The sequence below is a fragment of the Castor canadensis genome, chromosome 1 (genome assembly GCF_047511655.1).
Source record: "Castor canadensis chromosome 1, mCasCan1.hap1v2, whole genome shotgun sequence".
NCBI lineage: Eukaryota > Metazoa > Chordata > Mammalia > Rodentia > Castoridae > Castor > Castor canadensis.
This window is the reverse complement of record NC_133386.1, coordinates 131,074,144-131,086,420: the sequence shown is the minus strand read 5'-3', so window position 1 is coordinate 131,086,420 and position 12,277 is coordinate 131,074,144. Positions and strand designations below refer to the sequence as shown.

The 12,277-nt window shown below is 38.9% G+C and overlaps 1 protein-coding gene and 1 pseudogene across 7 annotated transcripts in view; both read right to left on the bottom strand.

The window, feature by feature from the left end:
• The window catches only part of LOC109700810 (serine/threonine-protein kinase PAK 1), a 157,366-nt gene that overhangs the window by 7,296 nt on the left and 137,793 nt on the right, over positions 1-12,277 (bottom strand). For all 7 annotated transcript variants that reach the window (XM_074082454.1, XM_074082450.1, XM_074082442.1 and 4 more), the window contains 3 exons: positions 11,261-11,378; positions 8,897-8,996; positions 7,672-7,868 (listed from right to left, as the gene is read on the bottom strand). In XM_074082454.1, coding sequence (XP_073938555.1) covers positions 7,672-7,868; positions 8,897-8,996; positions 11,261-11,378 — 415 coding nt within the window. The remainder of the gene's footprint in view (positions 1-7,671; positions 7,869-8,896; positions 8,997-11,260; positions 11,379-12,277) is intronic.
• LOC141425651 (cofilin-1 pseudogene) lies at positions 5,544-7,663 on the bottom strand (annotated as a pseudogene).

The following is a 12,277-nucleotide window of genomic DNA, read 5'->3' as shown; positions in this document are numbered from 1 at the left end:
CAAGTGGTAGAGTACCTGTGTAAAACATAAATTAGGTCATATTACTCCTCAGCTAAAAACACTACACTTACTTCCCAACTCTGAAGAATAAAAACTGAATTCTCACAATGGCCTACAAGGTCTTACTTGCTGGTCATCTGCTAGTTCCCTGACTTTGGCTACCACTCTACACCCTTTTCACTCACTTTAGGGAAACAATCCTTCTTGTTTTTCCTTAAGGTTCAACAAGCATGTTCTTAAATCAAGCCCTTGGTACATAGAGACTCTTGCCTGAGATTAATCTCATGGTTTATTCCATTACCTCCTTCAGGTTTCTGCTGGAAAAACATTTAAGAGAGAATTTACCTAACTACTCTAAATAAAACGCCACACCTCTCCCTGCTTTTTCATTACTCTCCTAATCTCTTAGTCTACTTTTTTCACAGCATTGTTTGCTACTACAAATTAATTTTTTTTAATGAGCCTTTTCATTGTAGTGTCTTTTTTTTAATGTTATCTAAGATATATTATATTTGAACAAACTAAAGTTGGTTTTATTTTATCTTATTCATTTATTCACATGTGCATACATTGTTTGGGTCATTTCTCCCCCATGCCCCCAACCCCCACCCCTAACCTCTCCCCCCAACCCTTCCTCACTTCCAGGCAGAACCTGTTCTGCCCTTTTCTCTAATTTTGTTGAAGAGGAGACATAAGCATAATAAGAAAGACAAAGCGTTTTTGCTAGTTGAGATAAGGACAACTATACAGACAGATTCCTAGAATTGCTTCCACGTACAAATGTGTTACAACCCAAGTTGATTCATCTCTAACTGATCTCTACACTGGTTCCTGATCCCCTTCTTGTGTTGACCTCTGTTGTTTTAAGGTTTCTGTATTAGTTCCTCTGGAGTGGGGACATCAAACACTTTCATGTTTTGGGTTTTCTACCTATCCCCATACCTCCCGTATGTGCTCTCCCCTTGTCATCTGACCCAAGTCCAACAACATTGCTGTATTTGCCCTAGATCTAAAGTCCACATATGAGGGAGAACATAAGATTTTTGGTCTTCTGAACCTGGCTAACCTCGCTCAGAATGATATTCTGTAGTTCCATCCATTTACTTGCAAATGGTAAATTTCATTCTTCTTCATGGCTGAGTAAAATGCCATTGTGTATAAATACCACATTTTCTTGATCCATTTGTCAGTAGTAGGACTTCTTGGTTGTTTCCATAACTTGGCTATTGTGAACAGCACTGCAATAAACATGGGTGTGCAGGTGCCTTTGGAGTAGCCTGTGTTGCATTCCTTTGGGTATATCTCCAGGAGTGGGATTGCTGGATCATATGTCAGATCTATGTTTAGATTTTTATGAAACCTCCACATTTTTTTCCAGAGTGGTTACACTAGCCTGCATTCCCACCAGCAGTGTACCAAGGTTCCTTTTTCCCCACATCCTCGCCAACACCTGCTGTTGGTGGTATTTTTGATGATGGCTATTCTAACAGGAGTAAGGTGGAATCTTAGTATGGTTTTGAGTTGCATTTCCTTTATGGCTAGAGATGGTGAACATTTTTTCAAGTGTTTTTTGGACATTTGAATTTCTTCTTTTGAGAAAGTTCTGTTTGGTTCATTTGCCCATTTCTTTATTGGATCATTGATTTTGGGAGAATTTAGTTTCTTAACTTCCCTACATATTTTGGTTATCAGTCCTTTGACTGATGTATAACTGACAAATATTTTCTCCCACTCTGTGGGTGGTCTTTTCAGCTCCGAGACCATTTCTTTCGTTGTGCAGAAGCTTTTTAATTTTATGAAGTCCCATTTGTCCATCCTTTCTCTTAGTTGCTGGGTTGCTGGGGTTCTATTCAGGAAGACTTTGCCTATAACTATTACTTCCAGAGTGTTTCCTGCTCCTTCCTGTACTAACTTCAGAGTTTTGGGTCTGATATTAAGGTCTGTGATCCATTTTGAGCTGATACTAGTACAAGGTGACAAACATGGATCTAGTTTCAGTTTCTTGCAGACGGATAACCACTTTTCCCAGCTACGTTTGCTGAAGAGGCTGTCTTTTCTCCATCGTATATTTTTGACACCTTTGTCAAAAATAAGGTGGGTATAGTTGCATGGATTCATATCCGGGCCCTCTATTCTGTTCCACTGGTCTTCATGTCTGTTTTTGTGCCAGTACCATGCTGTTTTTATTGCTATTGCTTTGTAATATAGTTTGAAGTTGGGTACTGTGAAACCTCCAGTATTGTTCTTTTTGCTGAGTATTGCCTTGGCTATTCGTGGTCTCTTGTGTTGCCAAATGAACTTTAGGGTAGATTTTTCAATCTCTGTGATGAAAGTCATTGGGATTTTGATGGAATTGCATTAATCATGTAGATTGCTTTTGGTAGTATATCCATTTTTACTATGTTGAGTCTACCAATCATGAGCACGGGAGATCTTTCCATCTTCTGTAGTATTCTTTCTTCAGGGATTTGTAGTTCTCCTTGTAGAGGTCATTCACATCCTTTTTTTTATTTTTATTTTTATTTTATTCACATGTGCATACAATGTTTAGGTCATTTCTCCCCCCTTCCCCCCATACCCTCCTTTATCCCCCACCCCCGCTCCCTCCCTTACCCCCCCTTATCCCTCACTACCTGACAGAAACTATTTTGCCCTTATCTCTAATTTTGTTGAAGAGAGAGTATAAGCAATAATAGAAAGGACCAAGCATTTTTGCTAGTTGAGATAAGGATAGCTATACAGGGAATTTTGACTCACATTGATTTCCTGTACATGTGTGTTACCTTCTAAGTTAATTCTTCTTGAACTAACCTTTTCTCTAGTTCCTGGTCTCCTTCTCCTATTGGCCTCAGTTGCTTTAAATCATCTGCTTTAGTTTCTCATTCACATCCTTTGTTAAGTTTACTCTTAGGTATTTGATTTTTTTTGAGGCTATTACAAATGGAATTGTTTCCACATATTCCTTCTCAGTTTGTTGGTGTATAGAAAAGCGAATGATTTTTGTAAGTTGATTTTATATCCTGCCACCTTGCTATAGTTGCTTATGGTGTCTAGAAGTTTTTGGGTAGAGTTTTTTGGGTCTTTAAGGTATAGGATTATATTGTCTGCAAATAGGGATATTTTGACAGTTTGTTTACCTATTTGTATTCCTTTTATTTCTTATTCTTGCCTAATTGCTCTGGCTAGGAATTGCAGTACTATGTTGAATAGGAGTGGGGATAGTGAGCACCCTTGTCTCATTCCTGATTTTAGGGGAAATGGTTTCAGTTTTTCACCATTAAGTATGATGTTGGCTATAGGTTTGTCATATATAGCCTTTACAATGTTGAGGTAAATTCCTTCTAGTCCTAGTTTTCTTAGAGCTTTTATGAAGTGATGTTGGATCTTGTTGAAGGCTTTTTCTGCAACTATTGAGATGATCAAGTGGTTTTTGTCATTGCTTCTACTAATGTACTGTATTATATTTATAGATTTGCATATGTTGAGCCACCCCTGCATCCACCTTGGTCATGGTGGATGATCTTTCTGATGTGTTGTTGGATTTGGTTGCCATGATTTTATTGAAGATTTTTGCATCAATGTTCATTAAGGATATTGGTATATAGTTCTCCTTTTTTGGAGGTGTCTTTGTCTGGTTTTGGGATGAGATTAATATTGGCTTCACAAATGAGTTAGGCAGTGTTCCTTCCCTTTCTGTTTCATGGAAAAGTTTAAGGAGGGTTGATATTAGTTGTTCTTTAAATGTATGTTAGAATTCAGCAGAGAACCATCAGGTCCTGGACTTCTCTTTTTTGGGAGACTCTTTATTGCTGCTTCAATTTCATTTTGTGTTATAGATCTATGCAGGTGATTAATATCCTCTTGGCTCAGTTTTGGATGGGCTTAAGTATCTAGAAATCTGTCCATTTCTTCAAGATTTTCAAATTTATTAGAATATAGGTTGTCAAAGTAGTCTCTGATAATTTCCTGGATTTCCATGGTGTTTGTTGTTATCTCCCCTTTTGTATTTCTGATTTTACTGATTTGGGTTTTTTCTCTCCTCATTTTAGTCAGGTTTGCCAGGGGCCTGTCAATCTTATTTATTTATTTTTTCAAAGAACCAGTTTTTTGTTTCATTGATTCTTTGTATGTTTTTTGTTGTTGTTGTTGTTTCTATTTCATTGATTTCAGCCCTTATTTTTATTATTTCTCTCCTCCTTGTTTTGGGATTTACTTGTTCTTGTTTTTCTAGGAGTTTGAGATGTAGCCTTAGGTCATTGATTTGGGATCTGTCATTCTTTTTAATATATGCACTCATGGCTATAAACTTTCCTCTTAGGACTGCCTTTGCTGTGTCCCATAGGTTCCGGTAGGTCATGTTTTCATTTTCATTAACTTCCAGGAACCTTTTAATTTCTTTTTTTATTTAATCAATGACCCATTGATCATTGAGCAATGTGTTGTTCAGCTTTCAATTGTTTGCATGTTTTTTACTGTTGTTTTTGTTGTTGATTTCTAGTTTTAATGCATTGTGATCAGATAGAATACATGGGATTATTCCTATTTTCTTATATTTGCTGAGGCTTGCTTTGTGCCCTAAGATATGATCAATTTTGGAGAAGGTTCCGTAAGCTGCTGAGAAGAATGCATATCGTGCAGAGGTTGGATGATATATTCTGTAGACATCAGCTAGGTCCATTTGATCTATGGTGTGATTTAGTTCTAAAATTTCTTTAGTGATTTTTTGTTTGGATGACCTATCTATTGATGATAGGAGGGTAGTAAAGTCTCCCACTAACACTGTGTTGAAGTCTATGTATGTTTTTAGGTTCTTCAGAGTATGTTTGATGAAGTTGGGTGCATATAAGTTGATAATTGTTATTTCCTTTTGGTGTATTTCCCCTTTTATTAGTATGGAGTGTCCTTCTTCATCCCATTTGATCAATGTAAGTTTGAAGTCTACTTTGTCCTAGATGAGTATTCCTACCCCTGCCTGTTTTTGGGGGCCAATGGCTTTGAAGATCTTCTTCCAGCCTTTAACCCTCAGCCAGTACTTGTTTCTGTCAATGAGATGGGTCTCCTGTAGGCAGCAGATTGTTGGATCTTCCTTTTTAATCCAGTTTGCCAAACGGTGTCTTTTGATGGGGGAATTAAGTCTGTTAACATTCAGTGTTAGTATTGATAGGTATGTGGTGATTCCTATCATTTAGTTGTCTTTGTGGTTTAAGGGTTTGATTTTGTGCAACTGAATCAGTGTTATTCACTGCTTTCTTGCCTTTTCTTCCCCTGTGGTTTGGTACTGCCTGCCCTCATGGTTTTGTTTGCTTTCACTTTCTGTGTGCAGAATTCCTTGAAGAATCTTTTGTAGTGGTGGCTTGGTGGTAGTAAAACAAAAAACAAACAGACAAAAAACTAAAGGTTCCTTATTGGTCTTGCTTCCATGAATATCCAAAGACCAGGGAAAAAGGGAGAGGAACCAGGCAGCTTAGGAAGGGGTCATTTCCACAACATTTCACTTATACACAGAACTAAACAAACACAGAGTCACTATTGCAGTTAGAAGATGACAGGTGGGAAGTAGGAGTGTCGTTAAAAAAAAAAATACAGGCCTCCCCAAACTGGGTGCCTGGGGAGGAGTTGTTCTGCTTCAACCCATGAGGAATCCGAAGACCAAAAGCACTTTGGGAAGGCCAGCACCACCAGGGATGCAGGGAGGAGGAAGGTCCAGAGGGTGGGGTGCTGTTTGGCAACTGCAATGAAGGAAATGTCCTCTTCCTGCTGGGATCCTCCCAGTCACTTCTGGTCTGGCAGGAAGAGGGCAGCATGCAATCCCCAAGGACAGGTCTGGGGCTGCCAGATGCTCCAGGCAGAGGGCTGGAAGGGATTCACAGAGGCTTGCTCTCCAGGGAGATGATAGCACTGCCCCCCTCCCCCAGCTTCTCTGCCAAGGTGCAGCAATCCTTAACCTTCTCATAGCAGTTTGCTTGTAATTCATGTTTGATTCCTGTCAGCTTCTTCTTGATGGCATCCTTGTTGTCGCTATAGATAATTTTGCTCTTAAGGGGTGCACACTCATGCCCAGGAGATGAACACCAGGTCCTCCTCCTTGTTCTTCTTGGACTTGTAGGCTGCATTACAGAGGGCACATCGACAGTCCTTGTCTGGCAGCATCTTGACAATGGTGGTATGGGGGTATCCACAGTGTAGTCCACATCACCTACCAGAATTTCCTTGTCTTTCTCCAGGGTAAAGTTTTTCTTGTCCTCACTCAGGCAAAACAGCACCGCCTACTTGCGTTTCTCCACTTCCTCTGCTGTGGAGGACTTGCACATCTTCATGTCACTGAACATCTTGATGGCCAATCAGAGGCCATATTTCCAGAAGTGAAAAGGAGATGGTAAAGAGAGCCAGAGAAGACCAGAGCAGCTGCTACCGGGAAGTGACTGAACCTAATTTGTTTTATTAGCATGAGAGTGGTTTCTTTACTAGCATTTAGTAATTGTACAAAGGAGTTTTACTGTGGTGTGTTGTGCATATATTGTACATTGATCAAACTTGTCCCCTTGGTGAGTGCCAGTGGCTTAGGTGTATAATCCTAGCTCCTTGGGAAGCTGAGATTGGGAGGATCATGGTTCAAGGCCAGCCTGGGCAAACAGTTTGTGAGAACCCCATCTCCAAAATAACCAGAGAAAACTGGTTTTCTTAATGACAGACATTCTGACAAAGTTTTTTGGGTTTTTTTGTTTGTTTGTTTTAGCAGTACTGGGGTTTGAACTCAAGGCCTCATGCTTGCTAGGCAGGCACTCCTACTGATTGAGCCATACTGAATCTCAATGTCATTTTGATTTGCATTTCCTTTATGACTAAAGATGTTGAACATTTCTTCATGTATTTATTTGCCATGTGTATATCTTCTTTTGAGAACTATTTAATTAATTTCACATTTATTAATCAGATTATTTATTCTTTTAGCTTTTATATTTTTGAGCTCTTCATATGTTCTGGATGCTATTCTTTGTCCAATGAATAGATGGCAAACATTTTTTCACAATCTGTGGATTGTCTCTTAATTCTGGTAATTATTTCCTTTGATGTGCAGAAGACTTTTAATTTGGTGCAATCCCGTTTGTCAATCCCGCTCATATTTCCTGAGATATTGGAGTCCTATTCAGAAATGCAATGCCTAGGCCTATAAATTCCACTGTTTTCCCATAGTAGTTTCAAAGTTTCAGTCATTCATTAAGGTCATCAGAACAATTTCTTGCAGGTAACAGGAACTCAATCATTGACTAAATGAAGGAGTGACTTTGAATATTCTTTTCTTTCTATGTATGTACATACATACATAACACACACACATGCTAAGCAAGTATTCTATCACTGAGTTATAGTCCCAGCATTTATAGTGCATAGGTTTTTTTTGTTGTTGTTGTTTATTTGGTTTTTATTTTTTGAGACTGGGTCTCTCTGTGTAGCTCAAGTTGGCCTCAACGTCATGATCCTTCTGCCTCAGTCTCCCTAGTGCTGGAATTACAGATGTGCACCATCACACCCAGTAAGAGTGCCTAGTTTTATCCACAAAAAAAAGAAATAACCAGGTTGAAAGCCATAGAGAGAGAGCAACCTAAGGCCCATTTTCCAGGTCTAAAGACAATGGCCCAAATAGCTTGAAATGAGACTAGTAACACTCACTCTCAGAGGGTTTTCGTTGAGGTATGGGGGCTCCCCTTCAATCATTTCAATGGCCATGATGCCCAGGGACCAGATGTCAACCTTGGGCCCATAGGCTTTCCGAGTCACAACTTCAGGTGCCATCCAATATGGAGTTCCCACCATGGTGCTGCGTTTGCTCTGCTCTGGGGTTATCTGTGCACAGAAGCCAAAATCAGCTAGAAAAGGGGGAAAAAGATAAGACATTTAGGATACTCCTTCAGAGGTGCTGACTAGTTTGTCTACTCATAGGTGTCAAGCTCTGGTGGCCTCACAGCTCTATAATCACCTGTCTTACCAAAGCGGAAGTCACTTGAATGTTACCTTCATGTCTAGCCCTAAGAGAAGGAGGAAGGCTATAAGGACCATCATCTCTAGCTTCCTACCTTCTCCTCAAATCAGAAAGTCAAGACATTAAAGTCTAAACAGCCCACTTTGACCTTGATCTTGACCAAATTCTGCTTTATTCTTGAAAAACTTCCCATACCCTAAATCTGGCAATTAATTTCTTCCCTTAAACCCCAATCACCTACAATTAGGCATGGCCCTGCTTTTATCAATTCCTCATCCTGTTCCCCATGCCACAGGCTGCTAACAGAGTCTTCCCATAAACTACCCTTCCACCTATGACACAGCCTACCTGTCTAAATGACTGGTCTTTATACCTGTGAGCAAGAGGGAGTTCTATCTGCAGGTCTTTTCACATTATAATTTTTATAATTTATATTGAAATTATAAATTTATTTAAATCAGGCAGTCCTTGATAATAAAGACTATGTCTTCTTACTCTTCTTTGTACTTTCAAAGGGACTGGAATGTAACAGACATTCAGTAAACATTTGCTGGATAAATAACTAAACAAATGAACTTAATTTTTCTAATTATTCATTACAAATTCTCATACTAGACTGAGAAGTCCTTGAAGGTTGGCAAAAATGTACCCTCAGTGACCATTACAGGATTCGTAGCATGGAGCAGGCAGTCATTAAAACAAACAAACAAAGAAAAGGTTCAAAGCATCAAAAAACAGAAACATGATGACAAAATATTCTGTGATAGCAATGAGGAATATAAAGGACTTTTACTATCCCATGAAATAATAAAGACTCTTTGATGAGTGCTGTATTACTATCATGTGATTATCATCCCACAGGAGACAGGGTCCTACAGGGAGAGAAGTGTTATCACTTCTAAAACTCTTACTTACTTAACTTGACCGAGCCATCCATTCCCAACAGAATATTGTCGCTCTTGATGTCTCTGTGAATGACCTGGTTTGAATGCAGGAACTCCAGAGCCTGCAGACACTGTTGAAATGGCATGGGTAGAGGGTAAAAGAAAAAACATATAATACAGAAGACTTAAGAGAAAATCAAATAATCTAACCTCATTTTAAGATAAAGGAAGTAAGGCTTCTATGAATAAAAGCACTTGCCCCAAATCACAGGCAGTCATCTCTAGAACCAAGATTCCTATCTCTTAGCTAAGCATTCTTTTAACACTTCACACTGCCTTTCATTGAGTTTCCTGTAAGTAAAGGTGTTCTTCCAACATATTTTCATGTCTGGGAAAGTAGACACATGGAAGAGATACCAGAACCAGTGATTTAGCAGGATAATCTTACTTTGGCAAGGAGATACTTCATACTATTTTGGATATGCTGAATTTGACATCCCTATGAAACATATGAAGATAAACATCAAGTTCTACACAGAGGTAAATATTTACAAGTCATTTGCAAAGACTCAATTGTTTTTTTCTTTTCTTGGTGCTAGAGGGTGGTAGAAACTAGAGCTTCATGCATTCTAAGCATGTACTTTACCCTCAGCCTCCCAAGTCCTTTTTAATTCTTATGGTGATTTCCATTTTACATTATGAATAATCTAAAACAAACCAATTTCCCCAAATACACATATACATGTATTCTCAATCAATGAAAGTTGGTTCTTGAGGGTAGGAGTGAAAACGAGTTAGATATTACAAGGTTTGTGGCCCTCCAAAGGGCAAGAGTATATATACAATTATCCAATATATCTGAAGTATTAAAATTTCATTGAAGAACTGTAATTAGGGGGAAAAATCTAAAAAGTCTCCTTAGGGAGGAGATACAAAAAAAAAATGTAGAGAGACACTACATTAGTGGTAGAGCAAAGAAAGTCAGAACTCCTAAAAATCTCTATCTGGTATTAATTCCATTAACCTAATGATAGGCATTCTATGTCTCAAAGTTGTTAATGCAAAGATGACTGTATTTTCTGGGGCAGTATTTTATTTTTCTTAACATTGACTGAATATACATAACTTCATCTGTATGACTACAGGTCTTACACCATCAGACCCTAATCACACAATTACCCTTATTCCCATAAAATTTTGAACCTCAGTTAATCTTTTACTCTTACCTTAATTTCCTAACTTTTCTAACTATTGGATATTGGAAAGTTCTAGTTTCTCAATGGCAAACCACCCAATATTTCCAACATCTGTGACTATTCCCTTCATTTTCTTGCTTTAATGGAAATGTGAAAATGTGGCTATCCCTGAGGATACTGCTTCTCATGGAAGCCTTCTAGAGGGTTTTTGTTCCCTCTTCTACCAGTATATTACAGACCCAAGACATTTAACAGCAATGACGAGAAATGAGAACATCTATTTATGCTTTGTTTATATTTGTTTTGCCTAGAACTATTTTACCCTAGATTTTTGCTGGTTTGCTTTTATACATCATTCACATGCATCAAATTTATAGTGAAACCTTCTCTATCTAAAATAGTACTTTCTCTGTTTCTATCTTGTTATCCTGCTTTATTTCACTTGCAACATATAAAGCAGAGAAGCAGGAAAAATAAATTATTAAAATACATTTCAAGGTGGGCATGGCAGTGCACAGCTATGATTCCAACTTCTTAGAAGGCTGAGGCAGGAGGATCATAAATTCAAGGTCAGCCTGGGCAAAGGCAGCAACAAGACTCTGCCTCCAAAATAAAAATACAAACAAAAGAGCTCAGGGCATAGTTCAAGGGGTACAGCACTTGCCTAGCATGTGCAAGGCCTTGGGTTTGGCAGTGCACAGCTATGATCCCAACTTCTTAGAAGGCTGAGGCAGGAGGATCATAAATTCAAGGTCAGCCTGGGCAAAGGCAGCAACAAAACTCTGCCTCCAAAATAAAAATACAAACAAAAGAGCTTAGGGCATGGTTCAAGGGGTACAGCACTTGCCTAGCATGTGCAAGGCCTTGGGTTCAATCTCCAGCACAACAGGGGGGTGGGAGAGATTATATATGTCTATATAAAAGAGATAAATAAAATACTATAATCTGTTTACAGCAGTTATCTTCACAGATTAAAATTTCAAGTGAATGTTTAAATATATAGTTCTGTTTTTTCTACAATGAAAGAAAAATTCATGATGATAGAAATAAAATACAGACATAATGATGAGAGCGCTAGGATTAATTTCTCCCACTTCTACAGAGTCCAGGCTGATGTCTCAATGGATGTGGAACTTTTGTTCATAGGGAGGGATAATGGTGCCACTTGCTGCTCAAGGCTGCTTGGCCCTAGGCCTTACCTCACGGCACACAGCAGCAATCTGGCCTTCATCCATACAGGTTTCTGTCACCACATCTGTCAAGGAGCCTCCAGCCAAATACTCCATGACAACCCACAGCTCATCTCCCACAAGGTAACTGCAGGAGAACAGATAAAGGGCATGAAGAAATTCAGAGTACAAGAAGCCCCTAAATTGAGTTTCAAAGGCTAAGGACTAATCATATAGAGTGAAAATGTATCTCAATCAGCTTTCGAAGGGTTCCTTATTTTGAGGAAAAACAGAATCTGGGGGTCAAAATAACTAATTTTAAATCACTTAAGGATATTCATGGAGAAAACAAAGCATATGTATTCTGAGAAGCCCCAAAGAGCAGAACTAAGAACACTAGGTTGAAATAAAATTATATTTCATCACAACACAAATAATCTCCTAAAATTAGAAAGACTGGTATGATTCTCACACATCCAAAAGCACCTAAGCAGTACACAAACATGTGAAAAAGAGCCCATGTTACCAACATTAGGGAAAGCCACTAAACCATCCTGAGAATTATACTAGATTTGGGGTCTATGAGATAGGTACTAGATCTTATTCCCAAGGGCTGAGAATGTAGCTCAGTGGCTGAGTGTTTGCCTAGTATGCCCAAGGCTCTGGGTTTGATCCCCAGTACAGAAAAAAACAAAAACAAAACTATTTCCAAACCAGGTGTGGTGGTGTATACCTGTAATCCCAGGTACTCAGGAGTTAGAGATCAGGAGGATTACATTTCAAGGCCAGCCCAGACAAAAAGTTAGCAAGACCTATTTCAACCAACAAGGTGGGAGTGCTGATGTGGGCCTGTGGTCCCAGCTACTGGGAGGTACAGGAAGGAAGACTGTGAGGCCAGTCCTATGCAAAAAATTTGAGACTGTATCTGAAAAACAACTAAAGCAAAAAGGGCTAAGGCATGGCTCAAATGGTAGAGCACCTGCCTAGCAAGAACAAGGCCCTGAGTTCAAACTCCAGTACTGGGGAAAAGAAAAGAAGAAGAATGTA